General features: G+C 40.6%; 1 protein-coding gene across 5 annotated transcripts in view; it reads right to left on the bottom strand.

Moving 5' to 3' along the window:
* The window catches only part of TRAPPC9 (trafficking protein particle complex subunit 9), a gene marked incomplete at its 5' end in the record, with an annotated part of 523,282 nt that extends 505,317 nt beyond the window's left edge, over positions 1–17,965 (bottom strand). For 3 of the 5 annotated variants that reach the window (XM_084279724.1, XM_084279726.1, XM_084279727.1), the window contains 4 exons: positions 947–973; positions 4,538–4,666; positions 5,523–5,668; positions 17,382–17,965. In XM_084279724.1, coding sequence (XP_084135850.1) covers positions 947–973; positions 4,538–4,666; positions 5,523–5,668; positions 17,382–17,965 — 886 coding nt within the window. Of the gene's footprint in view, positions 1–946; positions 974–4,537; positions 4,667–5,522; positions 5,669–11,867; positions 11,889–17,381 lie in introns of all 5 variants that reach the window. The other 2 variants (XM_084279723.1, XM_084279725.1) reach the window with 2 other exon arrangements.
* Positions 17,966–19,579: the final 1,614 nt, after the last annotated feature.

The raw sequence follows: 19,579 nt of genomic DNA, 5'->3' as shown, positions 1-19,579 counted from the left end.
TTACAACAGTGACCTTCTCTTCCAATCATTTAAAACAAAAACTTCTCTTCCCTGTGTCTAACCACAGAAAGTCGAGTGTTAAATTGCAACAGAGGCCACCAAATCTGAGCCTTCCATGTTAAAAAAGAAAATTACCTGAGGCTCAGACAAAACAGTAAGAAATTGGTTTTCTTACATAAGAAGGCAGCAGGAGACAGAAGTCTTTATACACATGAGAGAGAAGAATCCAAAATAGAAGCCAAGGAAGTGGCAGGTATTACAGAGAACATGGAAATTTTATTTGTAGAATTTCATTTTATTTCAGAGCCGTCGAAAAAACTTTGAAAACATACACCAAAGGTTTGGCAAGGCTCTATACTTATTTTACATCTTACTTAATCTGTAGGATTCTATGGTAATTTATCTCTCCAAGAGGTTTCTCTACTCAGATGGAAGAGAAATCTTTCTGTGAGCTGAACCCAATTCTCAGCAGTTAAAAACTACTGTGAAAGATGCTTTCTACTCCCTCTATATATACAAAAAAAATGTTCTTTTACATGCTCAAATGCTAAAGCAACTTTTTTATATGCTTACCAACCTTAAAGAATCATACCAAGCACATCTGTAGATTAACACCTTAGGGGTTTTATGGAAGCTAAGATCAAAATCTTTGTTAGTGATGAGACTACATATGACATTCAGGTTTGTCGATTAAAAAAATTTGTAAATCCTCACTACTCATGAGAATAAACAACCTTGATTAGAATTTACAGGGACACAAATCATGGACCTACATAAATTGTTTTGTGCCTTCAGTCTCTTTTCTTCCTCAATATTTATAGCCAAAAACTCTGCATCAGGAATCATTACTAGTTTTGGCAAGTGGCAGTAATTATCTACACAAATGCAAAACAAATGCGAGTAATAAAAAGAAAAGATTTTGGAAACATGCATGAAAATAGTGTACCTGGGTCAATGAGAACTTCTTGTGCCCCTAAAAGGAGGAACAAAAATGATTTTTTTTTTCAGCCAACAAAATAAGCTCTTATGTTTTATAAGTAACATCAGGCTTGTACAGAATTATAAGATTTATTAGGATCATAAATTGATATTTTGAAGGACTACCAGTCACAACTCAAGTAGTCACCATATGTTAAGTTTCATTTTGTAAAAAAAAAAATGTAAAAATCCCACAAACTTGCAATGAATTCTAAGACACATCAAGAAGAAATGAAGAATTTTCAGTGTATAATTTAAATCCTTTTTCTTTGTACTTGTTTTAGTTAGCAAGTTTCCATCCCAATCTACTTACTCAATTTTAATATCGGGTCCTGCAATGTTTAAATATCCTTATGGGAGCTCATTTAATGTACACAATACTCTAGAATAACATCTTAAAATAAATGTACCCCTTTCGATCGCCATTAATTTCACTCCATCAAATTTTATTCATAATTGAGTCATAACAAGAAATCCTGTTCACTAATAGTTGCCAAGAGTATTGTAGAGAAGTTGGACTATAAGGTGTATAACACCTTGTTGCTCTCAACTTTGAATAAATATGGCAATTAAATTGTTAAAACCATGAGTTAAGCAGCCCAAACAACTGCTTTATGAGCAAAGCAGGACCCCCCTTCAATTAATTTGCTCAGACTCCAGACTAGTGACATAGAAATTTAGAGCCAGATGAAAAAGATATTCCAGCATTTCACTCAGGTTTCCCAATTCTGCCTGAGGAAAGAGGACACTCAGGTGACAAAACTAAGAGCTGAGAGCTTCAAATAAATGAAACACATTAGAGAAAATAAAAACAGTTAGTAACCTCAACATGAAGCAATCTAAAAACACCTCCTTCAACATACCAATCACATAGCCAACAGACCACGGCCAGCTTCCTGGCCAACATGAGCTAAGGAACTTCAAAATCTTCTTTTACACTGAAGGCTGCAGAGAGAAACCCAGCCATTCAAGGGGACACAGCCCAAAGCACTCCCCCTACGAAAAAAAATGTTCTAGGAACACAAAAAGTCACACTTCAAACTTCCCTTTTCACCATCAGCAAGATGCTGCAGTCTAAGGGCTCAGGGCAACGATCAGGGAAGAAACCTGCCTTGGGACCAGGCAAGATTCCATGTCTCCTCTGTCAGGCAAGTATATTAAACACTGTGTTAGTGACTAATTCTATTCTGAGTGCATTATTCCTATCAAAAGAGTTTCAAACCAAGTTGAAGGGTGCACCAACACACAAAAAAAAAACCCCAGATGATATTCTGAAGGTTACAGATCGTTACGGAATGTATTTCAATTCTGCTTAGCAGGAAAAATGAACCTACCCCCCAACAAAACCCCTATAACTCTGCCCTCTTAAGCCTGCATTCTGTATTATTATACTAATACTTCTCTCTCCAGAGATGTCCTTAAATAAAGCAGACATTGTAACATTTTTCTGAGCAGCCAGGTTCCATGCTATAGCCTAACAATGCCAAATGGTGGAAGTCACAGAAGATTCAAGGGAAAGATGTTACTCTTGACCAGGTCTGGATGCAAAAGGCAATGCCAAGAAACCACATCCTGTCATGGCTGAAGCACAGGTACAAGAAGAGGTGTGATTCCAGGCACATCAGGAGGAAATAAGGTAATTCTCACATCTATATGCCTCAGAAGTAAGCAGAGATTGAATATCAGATCCAAGGCAATCCTTGATTTGTGCAGAATGTGGAAAGATGTTTTGTTTTGACCCACTCTACAGAAAGATACCCTGGAATTTGTTCCTCAGATTAAATATTAGCTTCACAAAATTAATTATAACAAAGGGGATTATAAACAAAAGTGTAGTTTGAAAAGATTTTAAAGGAAAGGCACTGCAGAGTCACACACACACAAAAAAAGTATTTAAAATCAATTTTCAGAAAACCTTTTAGTAAAAACATATCACAACAATGGCTGTTTGGCTAGACAGAGTTCAGCAGTTCAGATCTCAAAACATGAAGAGATCACGACTAGAGCTAAGGAGCAATAGTTAACGAACCATTAAGTAACATTTTCATCCAGAAGGGATGACAAAAATCCTGTAATCAGCTCTTCTTCACACAAAAGTCCTTTGAAAAATCTTGTCATATGAAACTAAAACATCTTTTTTAAAATAAAACCACATTAGCAACTCTGCAAACAGGATTTTGAATTGCAAGACAACTTGTATAGAGAAGCAGCAATAATACAGCCAAAATATATTTTATCAAATTGTTCTGATAGCTGTGACTTGTTACCTTCTAGAATAACAAGGAGCAGCCACTATAGACAGATTGCAACAGCTACTGTTAAATATTCATTGAAAAGTGGACAAAGGTCAGTAACTGTATGAAATTATATTATAAAAGCCAACATAAAAAGTACTCACAGGCCATAGGACCAAATGCACAGATTTTAATGACTGGGTATTAGATGAAAAAAATCTGTATTCTCTACTGAAACAAGGTCATTTTACTGTCACAATTACCTGGTATCAACTTACAGAGTTTGTAATTAAGATAATAAAAAGCAAGTATTTACTAGACTGTGGTTTATAAATGATTTTTTTTTTTTTTAAGATCAAGGAAGTAATTTTGATCACATTGCACAGAAGAGTACTTATACCAGCACTTAAACCCAGTTTGTTTGTTTCAGCACTGTGTAAGAACCTGAGTACACAGAAACAGCTGTGATGAGTTAGACCAAAGGCCTGTCTAGATAACAATAATCAGTATTTTTTTTCTTGCATGACCCTAACCAGTCTTTCCTGGAAGACACAGAAACTCTCAGGAACCTTAACACCAAATAGCAAGTGTTCAATTAGGCAATTAAAATCTCATCCCCAAAACTCAAAGGAGAGTTTGAGGAACCACAATAGTCAGCTGAACCCCAATAACCTAATCAAAGCAAACAGTGCTATCCAGGGGTGAGGCCCATCAAGGTCAGGTAACATGAGCAGCTCTCCAGACAACCTTAAAGACTGGGGAGGGTTACTGTCTACAGGGGTATGGGAGTCATTACAGGATGCAGGGAAATAAAATCTTGGGTTTGTCCAAAATTTCCTATGGGATATGTAAGAGACTGTGCTGGTTTGCACTGGGATAGAGTTAATTTTCTTCATAGTAGCTGGTACAGGGCTATGTTTTGGATTTGTGCTGAAACCAGTGTTGATAACACATGGATGTTTTTGTTAATGCTGAGCAGTGCTTACACAGAACCAAGGCCTTCCATACAATCTGATGTCATAAACAGCTTCCCCTCTTCCTGAGAAGTGGGATCGCAGCTTGGGAACTAGCTGAGCATCAGTTTTGAGTGGTGAGAAACGGCGCTGTGCATCACTTGTTTTGTATACTACTGTTAACATCTTCCTTTTCTGTCCTATTAAACTGTCTTTATCTCAACACGTGTGTTATACTTTGTTTTTTCCTTTTTACCCCCCACCCCCTTTACAATTCCTTCCCCCTAATTTTTAGGGGTTAGGAAGAAGGAAGGAAATTTTCAGATGTTCAGTGGTGGCCAAGAGATTAAAACAATGACATCTCATCCTTACCTGGTCTGTGCCTGTTGCCTGCCTCAGCAGAAAGAGAACCTCCTTGTGCCCTGCGAGATCCAACTTTACCTCCAGTACCACCAGGATAATGATAGATGACTGAGGCTGAGCATAACCCCTCTAGAGCAGCTGGAGAGTAAAGAAAACAGATTAGTAGAGGTACTTGCAAGGAGTTAACTATCATGCAGTAAAGTCTATTTACACAAAGTATGCCTCAAACTGGAGGCCTAGTGACAAAGGTAATGTCTTTATCTCTGTTTTCAGTGGTACAGTTTACCCTCAGACCTCCCAAGCCCTCAAAATTACTAGTGGAGTCTGTAGGAGTAGCCACTAGCCACAGTAGAGGAAAACAGACACACAAAGCATATAATCTAATCAGACACGAGTTCACAAAACCAGGTTAGACACATCCATGGATACCAAGACAGCTAAACAATGTGAGGCTGCTCTCTCATCCCCCCCAACAGGTCATGCCAATTGGGGTAAGTTACTAACAACCAGACCAAGCAAAACATCACAAACAGGAAGTACCAGGAAGTCAACAGGCAGGTCAACCTCAGCTCCCTAGCAAGACTGTTAAGAAATCCTTCTGGAAGCCATTTCCAAGCACACAAAGAACAAGAAGGTGACTAAGAACAGCAAACATTGATTTAGCAAGGATAATTCAGTCCTTGGGGACCTCACTGCCTCCTATGAGGAGATGATTAGCTCAGTTGACAAAAGAACAGCAGTGGATGTTTGACTTTCTCAAGACCATTTGACATGGTCTCCCATTGCATGCTTACAGCCAAATTCATGAGATAAGATTTGGATAGTTGGCCTCTAAAGTAGCTGGAAAACAGGCTGGACAGCCAGACTCAAAGGATTGTGATTGGCAGTACAAAGTCCAAATGGTTGCCAGTTACTAGTGGTGTCCCCCTCAGGGATAAATACCAGGGATAATCTGCTAATGTCTTCAATTAATTAATTAATCAATTAATCCTACCTCCAAGCCAAAGAAAGTCATTCACAGACCGCAGAAGTTCCACTGCCATGTGATAATGCACCAAGGAATCCTGTAACATCCCAGCTTGTAAGCACAAGTCACCAACATGTTTCCGCATCCGGCCTTGACAACGCTTCTTATAGTGTCTGCAAAATAAAAGGTATAATTTACAGTCATTTCCTGGAAAAACTTAGTTAATGTAATAAGGACCTAAAGTCAATTTTCTTTCCTCCTTAATAGCAGATCAACATTAATTTACTTTGCTTCTCTGAGCAAGCATCCAATAAAAATTCTAACCTGCATAATATGCAGAAGAACTGACATTTTAAGGAGAGATTGATAAAAATCCCAATGCATCACAGGTTTTATACAAGAATCAGAAAGTTAAAAGACTGGGCAGCTCCATACAGTCAAACTTCTCTTTCACATTAAGTGCAACTATCCCATCTTCTTCCCTTCCTACCTTTCTGAAAGAGCTTGTAGCCATCCACTGTTACCTTCCAGCCATGTGAGTATTCCCATAATGTCTCTGGGCTTCCTAGGATATAACTCACAGTTTAGGCATGGAGCTCCATTTCCTCCTTTTTGTTGCTGAGACTATTTGCATTAGTAGACACACACTCAAGGTGGATGAATTTAGGGTTCTTGCCTTCGGAGCATGTTGGGATGCACTCCTAACTACTCTTGTAGGTGCACTCAACTACCTTGTGGCTTATGAATATGCATGTATCCCACTTTTACACACTACCAGCCCAAGTTCATTAGTTTAAGGCACAATTTATGAAGTCTGCCAATCTACTAGCAAAGATCCTTCTGCCTTTTCTTGGCAAGTGGACTCTATCCTCAGTAGGCTGTATTCATTGAAAATCTACTTGTGACCATTGAAAACAAACCCTGGTGACAGCAGCATTCACTGATCTGTATGACACATCAGCTTGTGCCTGCATCTCTCTCTCTGACTAGCAAGACAAAAGAGAAAAATCACTTGTCCCTTTCATTTAGCCCCCCAGTGAAGTCCTGCCTGATCTTGCCCAGGTTTTGTTTTCCCTGTCATTGGTGACCACATGGAAAAGAAGTAGGGGACAGTAGTCTGAGCTTTTAACCAGCTGGGGCAGTCATCTCTGGGACATCCCAGGTCACAGCTCTCCACAAACAGCAAATTCCCTTGACTGTCTACCAGACAAATGGGTCCCTCTCACTACCACTGGCTGCGTCCTTTTGCAGCTTCTAGTTTGCACTGCTGGTGTGGCCCATGAATCGTGGCCATGGATTTTGGCTGCTGCCAAGGTTTCACACCCTCCCTGTGGGTCAGGAGAGACTTTGGCACCTCCTGCTCCAAGGCACTGTCAGTTCGCTGTTGAAGCTCTTTGTTCCATACTCCTTGGAGCTCAGCACCACGGAGCCCTACTACTCCTTGCAGAGGCTTGCTCATCCTCCCTAACAGAGCACAGCCTGCTCACTTGTTCCTGCAGCTCCTCCACCTGCTGCCGGGGTGGTCCCACCAGAGCACACCTTGTGCAGGTGGAGCTGCCTCCCTCCTCCACCCAGGAGGCAAGGGTGAGGGTGTTTGCAGCTGCTCTGACACAAGCTCTGGGTGGCTGCCCCCACTCATGCCAGGCTTGCCTGCCAGGGTAGCCGATTCTTGCCTGGTCTCTACCACCAGCCCTTCTGATTCCCTGGAGACCCGAAGGTGCTGGCTAGGCTCGCACAGCATCGGCTGGCCGGGGTGACCGGCGGGGCAGCAGCCGAAGGCTGCGAGGAAGCAGAGCAAGCAGCCGCCCGAGCGGTCTCTGAGCGCGCAGCCCTTCCCGCGCAAACCGCTGGTGCCGCTCGCGAGGGCGCGCGGGGAGAGCCTCTCCTCTGGCGAGACCTGTCTCCGGGTCCCTCTCCCCAAGCCCCAAGGGTGTCGGCAGCCCTGAAGCCCCCTCAGACAACCGGCGGGGACCTCTCAAGCTTCACGGTGCTCTAGAAACGTCACGGTCTTGAAACAGGTACCCATTACTTCTGAAGGGATGATTAGTGAAGGACCGCTAGTGCTTCAGCAAGAACTGACAGGATTTCGCTTGATACTGGTTGGGTTTTTTTTTTTTACTTATTACAATAAATGGTGAGGTTCTTTCCCAAAATTATTACCCAAGCCCAGTTAAGTCCTACTGAAAAATTTAAATATTTGTATTGCATTTTTGGTACCACTGAAAATGCAACTTGGGCACAAATCAATGCAATAAATTCATTAACCCTACCAATCGATTTTTTTAGTACACTGCAGCTAAGGAAACATAAAAGATGCACATTAAGATGCACTAGACTTTGAAAGCACCTCATGATTTAAATTCAGAACAATGTTGTCCTTCTGAGCCCCTCAGTAGTTCTCCCTCCTGAAAAAGTATTCCCTGCCAAGAACTTCCTTGTTTTACTGTATAAAATTGTTTTCTTAGAGAAAAAATAAACATCAACTTAGGCATTTTATTTATCTGCATTACTCCAATAGTATATCTGTTTGTTATAATGTCATCTAAATACACAGAGATACATACGATCTGTGTCCAAACCTCACACCAAGGAAAAAAATGGGTTTTTTTTCTTTGCATGGTTTAAACTAAGTTATCTGAAAAAAGAAAGTTTAATTAAAGAATTGCTGTAGATGACATTATTTTATACATGAAGTATTTCCAATAAAAACTGGTTAAAAGGGATTTCCAAAAATATAAAGAACCTCTTTGAACTGACTGTCATAGTTCTAAGTTTTTAGCTTTTAGCAGTTTCAGTGATACTTTTTCAATTAAACTAATACTAACAGAATGTCTTTGAAATAATTACCTAGCATGTCCGAACACAAAACCTTTAAAAAAACAACACCAAACCTGGATAACATCCATTCTCCAGATGCTGAACTCTTATACTCTAGAGCAAGACTTTAATATAAGAGGAAATGCTGCAATTACAGAATGAAATAGCATTTGGGGTGGTGGGATTTTTCCAGCAAAGAATTTTTCAGAGAACCCCAAAGATGAATTAAAGCATTACTAAAAAAATCTCTAATAATACCTCTGACCAGACTGCCTTCATGAAGCAATTTTCTAATGCAGAAAAAACCCAAGGGGAGCAGAACATACGACGTATAAGGGTAGAAATAAGCGTATTAATTGATTTCCTTCAGATTTTAAGACAGAAAGGATAGGAGAAATGGTAATACAGTAACTGCATGCTGCTAGTTTGTTTGCTTTTGTAAAACACTCAAACTAAACCAAGTACCTCAGAGAGACACATGAAGTCCCAAAGATAACCACTGTGTTCAGCCACCAAATAATGTCTTATTCCTTGTAGTTGGTTCGAGGAAAAAACTAGTTCATCAGGAAGGGAAAGTAACTGATTGATATGGATGGAGGACAGAAATTTGAAGAGAAGATATATTGAAGCACTTCTGACATCCTTATAAAAAATATATAGAAAAGCAACCATTGTTTGCAAGGAAAACTGGAAACTATAAAAGGAGACAAGAACCATGTCTTCTATTGCTCCTCTCCATCTAAAATGTTACTTATAACTCCTCTGTAAGTGTTCCCACTTTTCTGATCTATCACATCATCTTCCCAATTCAGATGATGACTCTGAATGAAGAAGCCAAACACAGGATGACTATTTTTCATCTTTCAGATATGTCAAGAAATTGGACTATTTTTTTTTTTCAACAAGTATGTGCTTTACAGATCTTCTTAAGGAAAAAAATATAAGAAAATTCAAAGTGGAAACTAAAGCTGCTCTACCTGAGCTATGTAAGAGCATCAAACCTTATTGAGAGTTAAGTCTGAGTTCTGGTGGGTTACAGAGCAATGCCTCCATTAACAGTTCACTTTGTACTCTTGAATCAGTGTCATATAGGACAATATAAATTGTTTACATGTCATTTTTTACTATAATCAAAGTAAAACAGAGATTACAAATATTACAGTGTTTTTAATTTTTTTTAAACATAATCAATAGTGGAATTGGAGAATAATTAAAAGGAATTATGGCTGTGTAAGGAAACAAAGATGCTAACACTTCAAATTTCCTCTTGACACTTTGAAGTAATCTTTATGTTTATGGACAAATTACATTTCTTACTCTTTTAGAACTGAAATTTGTAAGTGTTTTTCCAGATTGCATATGATTAAGTTCATAAATATGAGTCATACAGCAAAATGAAAAGACATGGTGTCAGACTCCTAAATCAAAACCTAATACCATAATCATTTCAATCATACTACCTCACCAACAGTTCTTCCTAACCCATACCTAATTTTAATGCAGATTAATGCATGCATCAATATATGCAAATACATTTATTCACTTGGATATCAATAAACATTGTTCATACAAAACATTTATCTTTTAGAAATCCTCCTTATTTAAAAAAAAACCCATAATTTATTCCTAGTGAAGAAGAAATTTAGTTTTAATTATTCAAAAGACTGAGATCATTCCATCTACTTTTAGGCTCTTAAATGTGATGCCAAGACAGGATCTAGAAAGCCTTCATCATTCCCCTGGAAAACATTTTCTCAGTAATTATACTGTAAGTTTGCACCATAAAAGTGTATAAACTGTGTCTTAATTTAGCACTCACAATTAAGTGCAATGAATTCAGGGTCGCCCAATTAGTGCATGTATGTCAGAAAAGACAACAGCCACAGGTTTCACTGAAACAAAACCCACTCTCCACAGACAGCAAAACTTAATTTACTTTGTATTTTGGAAGATGGTTTTGAAAAAAATCTAATAGTTAAAATGTCAGATTGTTAAAAGCATGTCTAAGTGACCGATGGTTTCTTCAATGCATAGTGGAGTGCAAATTTAATGGAAGAAGTCATATGTACTTTGGCAGGGGGGGGTTGGACCCAATGATCTCCTGAGGCCCCTTCCAACCCCTACAATTCTGTGATTCTTATATGTAAGCATAAAACTATGATTATTCATTTTCATACTTAGCCACTTTTGCTCCACAACTTTACCCAAAGAATCTGGCCACAAGCCTGAAAGTGAGAAGTTTATAAATATTCTAGAATATTATAAATATTCTAATTTATTTTTTATTAAAGCACTGTGTAATTGTTTTGTGTCTTCACTGCTTAGCTCTAACCTATTTGATGACAAAAAGACCACATAAATTAACTGCTACTTCTAGGATAAGATGACCACCTTTTTCTAGGTCAGGTCCTTGTTGCACCCAATTGTTAAGAGCTGCTTCTATTTATTTTTCCTCTAAAAGATCATTTAAAACAAAGTTTCGAAGACACACTGAAGTCTCACCCAAAGACCCACCCAAAGACAAACTCCTTCCACGGTGCAACACACTCAGAAGAATCCTCAGGGACAGCAATGCCACCTTAACACGGGACCACACAGGGAATACTCCCATCAGTCATCCAAACTCCCTTTGAGAAGATCCTCTCCTCAACACATGTACATACACAGTTGACTGCAAAGCTAATTTCAAACCTTATCTTCTAAAGTTAGTTGCGTTACTTTGGTACCTGACATGCTCTTTATATTCTCTTTGGAATGATACCCACGATCACTACCACCATCAGTGACCACGACTTCAAACTGGAGGACAAATAAACCTGCTCCAGGAACCAAAAAGCACTGCTTGACCCCATTTCCATTTCTACCTCATTTACTATACAGGATACACACTTTACTCCTTCATCCCCAACTCTTTTCTAGAATACCAGGATAAATTTACAGAAAATTCAGCTCAATAATATTATATTTCAAGACAATTTATTTTCACTGCAAACCATCCAGCAACAGGTCGGAAGGAATTTCTAGATCCTCAAAATTTCAAAAGTGACTAGATTTAGAAACAAGGAGCATGCAAAATGAATTTGTAGGAAGTATTCATGCAAAATGCTTCAACAAAAATTTCCACCAAATTCTGCTAATTCCAATTAGCATGCAGAACTAGAGATATCACCAATCATAACATTATCCAGACTTAAAAGACACAGCTACTGCGCTTGATCGACTGCCAGAACTTTTGAATTTGGAAACCAAAACACAGGCAGCAACAGCTTCATGGCTTTGGAGTTTAAAAACATAAAGCAAATTCCAGAGGCCAGCAGCCGCCTAAGCAAATTATGTGTGTCCTACAGAAAGACTCAGCATTGCTACCAAATATAATTGCCAAATGCGCCAAAAAAGAGGTCAACCACGGTAGTAAGGCTCCAGGCAGCAATTATTTTTGTGTGTACTGAAACAGAAATATAAAAAGCAACACTGAAATATGCAATGAAGGCGAAGTGGAAAGGCGGTACATGGAGGAAAGCTAACTAGCTTTAAATATACGCAGTCACAGCCTACCTTTTTAGACCCAACAACAAACTCACAGGGCAGTATGAGAGAAAAAGGGGGGGGAAGGGGGAGGGAAAGAACAAAACAAAAATTAGAAAGACAGAGAACAGAAAGAAAATTAAACAGCCACATACAGATACTGAGGTATCATAAACTTTGATAAATCAGTGAAAAATCCCATCTACGATACCATACTGTGTAGAGAAAGGCACATCTGTAGAGCCCTACTTTCTCATCACTCAGCAGAATTAAACTGATGCCTTACCAGTATTAAAAAAGAAAGAACCCAAGACACAAACTGATGAAAGCAACATTAAAATGAGCTTATCCAAGTAGGTTTACAATGATACATGACTATTATTTAACTGAAAAAAGAAACAAAATACATTAAACAAACGGGATTTCTGGCAGGTATGCTTCCTAGTTTCAGGTTAGTAGGACCTTTGTATCATGATGAGAACATGGATTTCCACTCTTTTCCATTAGTCCCCGACCTCTACAAACAACTACCAAGTGCAAATAATTTCAGAATCTTCTTCAGTTATCCCTGTGACCACATAAACATTTTACCTAATTTACAGATGAAGAAACAAATAGAAAAGTTAATAGATTTGCCAAGATCACCTACTGGCTGCTCTCTAACATTAAGTCAAGGTCAGATTCCCAGTCATACAACTTTTAGTTAACACAACGATCTTTGTTCAGAACTTCTTAGGACTTGGTCCCACTATTTTTCATACATGAAGTTTCCTACCAGCTTAAAAAAAAAAAAAGAATTCTCTACTATACCAATAATATAGTGGTCTTGTGTATACCATCATCTTGTCTTGTGTATACTATATATATATTGAGGTCTGGAGCGTGTCCAGAGAAAGGCAGTGATGCTGGTGAAGGGGCTGGAACACAAGGCTGATGAGGAGTGGCTGACCTTATTGCTTTCCACAACTACCTGAAAGGAGGTTGTGGTGAGCTGGGGGTCAGCCTCTTCTCACAGATAACTAGTGATAGGACAAGAGGGAATGGCTGCAAGTTCCACCAGGGGAGGTTCAGTTTAGACATTAGGAGAAATTTCTTCTCCGAAAGAGTTGTTGGCCATTGGGACAGGTTACCCAGGGAAGTGGTGGAGTCACTGTCCCTCGGGGTGTTCAAGGAAAGGTTGGATTAGGTACTTAGGGACATGGTTTAGTAAGTGATATAGGTGGTAGGGGGATGGGTGGACTATATGATCTTGGAGGTCTTTTCCAACCTTAATGATTCTGTGATTATTCTATCTCAATATGAGTTCTGGAAATGCTGTCACTTCTGCTCATTATACAACCAACTTGCAAATGACAAAGATCAGCTGCACTTTTTCTGAGAATACTTGATATGCATCCATGTTCCTAGTCTACAAACTCTGCATCTTAAAAAGAAGCTAATAATATTCCAATTATTATGCAGCCAAATTGATAGTCTTATTGAGTGGGAGAGATCAGTTCCACCTATCTAGTCCCAAGCATAAATATTAACAGTATTTTACAATAACTTGGTGGAGAAAAGTCTCTTTTAAGATACAAAAAAAGTTCAGCGGTTCTAATTAGCTTTCAAATCACATGATCATACTAATTATGTCCCGTGTAACTTTGTAACATATTTTCACTCACTATATCAACCCAGTTCATTAGCTTAAGGTTACAGCTGCACTCTACATGTAGCATGACCTTTGCTACACAGTGAATTTTAGCTTCAATTTTAGAAGTTACAGGAAAAGATACATTTAGCCTAAGTAGACATCTGCAACTACAGCAGCAAAGACATATACTTTCTGCGCACAGAGACCATGCCTTCTTTGCCACCTATTTAATATCAAGTATTTGTGCTTTTTATCTGGTTAGCTGCACACTAGTTGGCAGGTCAGGATACAGAAAAGAAAGAAAAAAAAATGAATAGAGGGTTTATAGCATAAAGAATAACGGGACATTCTTTGCCTTCAGCCATTTAGATATTTCCACCTGTTCTAGGAAAAGCACTTTCATTTGCCTCAATATCTCAGTAACATCATCTTTTTAATTTTATTCTTTAATCTTACTCCGCTGACAGACTCAAAGCCAACAAAGTAGATGAAGTTATTCTACAAGATGTTTTCATATGCGCTCTGTGCAGTCTGACAACCTTTACCCCTCCCTGAAGAGAATTACATGACATCTCAGCTTGCAAAAAGAGAAGCTGTGCTCCCTTGAAGAAGGTCCTTTCTAGCCCTATGTCTCCCCATTCAGAGTTTCACAATGCTTCCCTCTTATTTAGGGAATCTGTCACTGCAAAAGAGAAAATGCCAGACTAAAAACCTTTTCTGGAAAACCAAGGAACACCATGCAGTATGCTACCATTTCACATCTAAAGATTTAGATTTGAAAGTGTAAATTAGTTTATTAAACTCATCTTTGTTCAACCACAATTCATGGTTCTGAATTTCTGCTAAGTAGAACACAGAAAAAGAGATGCATCATGCTGCATGAAAGGCTTCTAGAAAGGACCCTGTGCAGAGCAGCTCAGGTACACAATGTGTCTGTATTTCTAACTTAAGGACAAATAGTCTTCTGATGTTTACTTGGGACTACATAAATTTCTCCTGTTACAGACTCAAAAGTATTTAAAATTAAAAATCCAGGCATTTAGAGTATTTTCCTACTAAACTGAATCTAAGCAAGAAGAATTAAAAGATATTTATGCTTTTCATGTATAAATCCTAAGTTTTAAAGTCCAAATCACTAACTCCAAATCAAAATAAAGCTGCAAAACTTTTGTAAAGCTGCTGTTGAACAGAAAGAGGAAACATTAGGAGGTTGGGGGTTGGACTTGGTGATCTCTTAAGGTCCCTTCCAACCCCTACAATTCTATGATTTAACACCTTTTCTTTAAGCAGTTAAGTGCAGCAAACATTTAAAGCATATCCATTGATCCCAACTTATTGAAAAGGTATTTGGCATTCAAACTATCCAGTAAGGTTGGATGCATTTCTCAAACAGTGATTAACAGTATAAACCCATATGTTTACATAACCAAGGTCATACATCTTTCATTTTGCAAAGAATTCAAGCATGGCACTAAATCTCTTTCAATTCTTCAGTGCAACCACCTAAAATATCTTCTATGCATTTAGACAAACATACTGTCTGTTACTTGAGGTCCTCACCAGTTCAGAACTTCACAGAAGTATTTGGCCACAGCATTTGTAGCTACAGCACAGCCTCTGTTCATAAGTAAGTAATTTTGGTAAGGAACAGACTTCCAATGTACAATTTGGAAGTATGCAATTAAAAAAAGAACACAATTGAACAGCATAATTAATTCTGATTTTGAGATTCTTGGCCAAAACTCATCATTTTCTTAGCTAATTGGACAGGAAATCTTAGTGATTACATTCAACTAAAATTCATTGAAACTGAGTAATTAAAGCTGAGATTCCAAGAGAGCTCATGTGGGTTACAGAACTTTAGATCACATGCAGAGTAAAAAAAAAAAAACAACCCAGTAACATAATGATTTATACCACTAATGGAAGATGACTAGTGCAGGAATTAACTGTAACACTGAAAAAGTGCCCTGAGTAGGGAACAACATTGGATAAGCGAGTCAGAATAAGTTTAACTTGCTGTGTTCACTAGCAAAGAGGACCAGGAGCAGGGGAGAAAGGTACTGTTGGCCAGCCCTTCAACCAACCAGATAATATAATTAGGGGCTTCAAACTACTTACAAGTTTGGATTACTTTCTTCCAGTGTATCCCATTCTTGTATAGAGATTCTAAGGCTAGGGCTTAGAAGGTCCTACACATGGGTCAGGGCAGTCTCAAGCACAACTACAGGCTGGGTAGAGAATGGACTGAGAGCAGCCTTGAGGGTATCTGATGGATAAGAAGCTCAGTGCAGCCCAGGAAGCCAACTGTTTCCTGGGCTGCATCAAAAGAGACAGGACCAGTAGGTGCAGGGACATGATGCTGCCCCTCTTCTCTCGTGAGCCCCCACCTGGAGTACTGCATCCAGCTCTGGGGCCCCCAGCATAAAAAGGACATGGAGCTGTTAGAGCAAGTACAGAGGAGCCTACAAAGGTGAGCAGAGAGCTGAAGCACCTCTCCTATGAAGACAGGCTGAGAGAGTTGGGCTTGTTCAGCCTGGAGAAGAGAAGCCTGCTGGGAGATCATACAGCAGCCTTCCAGTACTTTAGGGGCTTACAGGAAAGCTGGTGGAGGGACTGGTTACAAGGTCATGGAATGATAGGATGAGGAGCAGTGGTTTTAAACTGGTAAATTTAGATTAGATACAAGGAAGAAATTCTTCACTCTGTATGGTGAGGCCCTGGAACAGGTTGCCCAGAGAAGCTGTGGATGCCCCCTCCTTGGCAGTGTTCAAGGCCAGGTTGGATGGGGCTTTGGGTAACCTGGGCTAGTGGAGGGTGCCCCTGCCCATGGCTGGGGAGTTGAAACTACATGATCTCTGGGATGTCTTCCAATCCAAACCATTCTGTGTTTCTAGGACTAATTGTGTATCAACATGGTCAGAAGTCTGCACAAACATGCCTGGTCAGCTCTGGACATTCCAGCCTGGTTATCTTTGAAGTCTGGGGTTTTTTGTTTGCAGGATGGTGGGGTTTTTTTGTTTTTAACACAATAACCACTGCTGGCATCCCTAGCAGAAGAGAGATGCTGAAGATACTATTCCTATGCACATTGCACGTTTTGATAGCCTTCACATGTCTATCTTTTCCAAAATGAAATGAAGACTTGCTTCAGTCCTCTGATTTTGACTATGAAGATTACAAAAACATTTCACACCTGCCTGTAGCTAGGAAGCCAGAATTAATAATCCCTAAATAAGAGAACCATGTAACACTCAAATTTGAAAGCTGATGATGCAAGTGATTAGGAACAAAAGATGAAGGGCGGGGTGGGAGTAGGGGTGGAAACAAGAAGTATAACATACACAAAACCAATAAGAACAGTTGTGAAAAGAACAGTAGCAAAACAGGACTGGTCAAGAACATCAAAAAATTAAATAAAAATTCACAACATGGAAAGACACCAAACTTAATCACCAAAATAAATGACCACTATTTCATAGGATGAAAAAGTAGAGAGGCTTAGAGGGGAAAAAAACCCACAGTAAGTAGGATCAGCCAGATAATACTCAACATAAACCACGACTATTTTTCATTGATTCTAATGGAATTTATTAATACCATATAGCTGTAAACAATTTGAATCTTTCCAGCAAAAAAGTCCATTTATAGCAGAATCTGTCAAACCTCTCCTGTGACTTCCACTATTCAGTTAGCCCCATAAGTTAAATACATATACATAAATTCAAAACAAATACGGTCAAGACTACAAATTAAATTCTCTTAAAATACAGCCTATACACATAGTAAGACAGGGGCACAACCTTTGTTGTAACAAAGTGTGCTTTGTCCTTTTTAAGAGGCTTATTCTAAAGGCCAGCAATTGTCACATATGTTTTCCAACCTGGGAGCTGTTAAAAATAGCTGCTTACCTACTATCAGTGTCCAGACCTACAAAGTCCTTCTTCTCAAACGGAACACAGAGGAGCGGGATCTTGTCTCCAGACTTATCAGTGGCTCTGTCAAGCCGCTTAGACTCCAACACTATGAAGAGGGATTCAATAAAATCTTCTATTCTCTTCTCTATAGTTTCACACTCATCATAACTGGGATAAAACGCCACATCTGTGCGAGGCTGCTCCGCGATCTCTCCTTGAAGCCCAAAGACAAACAACCGGGAATCATAGAGCGTAGAACCATACATTTCCTTTTGGAGGTGGAATTTTTCAAAAGTCTGAGGCCAGTCCTTTGCAGAAGAACAGTCTGTAATAGTTATCAGCCCCACGACTTTCCGGTGTGTCTGGAAATCCCCCCATTCGTTGTTCTCTGGGGGATAATGGTGCCTGTAACGGATATACAACACGCGCTGGGAGTCGCGGACATTGACTTGACTCACGGCTGAAATTCGCTTGTAGATCTTGAAAAAGCTCTCTTCAGGTACAATGCCAATTGGCTGAACCACAACCAGGAGTGTCTGATGATCCTCAGCACACTGCATGTAGTCAGGAACACTCATTTTGCATCAACTGCAGGCTAGTAAAAGAAAAACTCATATTATTTTTTAACATCCAGAAGCACGCAGGGTTGCCGAATCAAACCACAGCTTCGATGCCAAACACTTCTGCATCCAGTATGTATCACAGAGTCACAAGGTTGGAAAAGACCTTTAAGATCAAGTCCAACCGTTCCCAGTCCTATGCTAAACCATATCCCTAAGTACCTCATCTACCCGTCTGTTAAACACATCCAGGGATGGTGACTCAACCACCTCCCTGGGCAGCCTGTTCCACATCCCAACAACTCTTTCAGTGAAAATTTTTTCCTAACATCTAATCTGACCCTGCCCTGGTGCAGCTTTGTGCCATTTCCCCTTGTCCTGTCTCCTGTCACCTGGCTGAAGAGACCATCGCCCACCTCTCTACAACCTCCCTTCAGGCAGTTGCAAGCAGTGATAAGGTCTAGAATACTACTTTCATTCATCGTTTTACTAAACCTTCAATCACGCAGCCTAGTGACAAAGTTACACAGTGCATCAGGTGTTCCTAGTCACTATCAGCATGGACATAAACAAGAACTCTGTTATTACGTGCCAAGCAAATCAGTTCCCCATTCACTGCGCAGCTGCTACGCAAACCAGCCCAACACACGGGGCAGCAGAGCGTGTCTCTCCCACAGCCACAGACTGAATGAACGCTTGCCAAAGCACCAGAAGAGACATCCTTTGAGGCTCGGGCTCTCCAGTCTGTCCCACAATATGCCTTGGAGAAGCAGGCAGAGTACGCCGAGGTGGGATGTAAACCTACACCAAATCAGAAGCACGAAATCCTCTTCCTAAAACAAGTGCAGGTTCATCAGAAGAACTAGGCAATGCTTCCTGCTTGTCTATTTAAATAGAACTTCTTCACCCCTGAGCTGTCTAAAAGTGATTACTGTGCTGCACCTTTGCCTTAAATGAAGAAGCTCCCACATCTCCTTGGTGGATTTCAACTCCAAAGCACCCTCTGTAACATACACACGCCAAAAAAAGAACCCCAAACAAACCCCCAGACCGAACCCCAACCCCCCAAACAACCCAAAACCCACCCAACCAAAACCCGCAGCGCAGCTTTAGGCTGACGCTATCGGTTTTACCGAACAGAACGCGCTTTCAGCCCGGGAGCACAGGCGGCAGGAAAGCAGCGGCTGGAGGAGGAGGAGGGGCTCCCCGTAACAACTGACAGCGCAGAGCCCCGGTAACGCACATCGCCCCCCCTCCCGCACCCTGCTGCCCAACGTCAGCCGAGCAGCACAGCCCCGCCGGCAGCAGCGCCGGCAGCCGAGCAGCGCCCTGCCCCCCCTGCCCGTCCCGCAGCTTCCGACTCAACGGGAGGCCGCGTCCCGCCGCAGCGGGCGGGCAGAAAGGGAGGACCGGGAGCGTCTCGCCCCGGGGTGCTGCCCTGCCCGGGGCACCGCCACCCCTCCGGCTCAGCTCCGCCCCCCCCCTCAGTTTCCTTCTCCCCGGGCAGAACCCCCACGTTGGGCGCGGCGAAGTTTAGGATGGGGGAAAGGAATGAGCGTTAAAACAAGAGGCGAGCCCCGAGAAGGAGCGGCGACAGGGGCGCACGCACCCCGCAGCCCCGCACCCTGTCAG

This window comes from Gallinula chloropus, assembly GCF_964237585.1.
Source record: "Gallinula chloropus genome assembly, chromosome: 2".
NCBI lineage: Eukaryota > Metazoa > Chordata > Aves > Gruiformes > Rallidae > Gallinula > Gallinula chloropus.
This window is presented reverse-complemented; position numbering and strand designations above follow the sequence as displayed.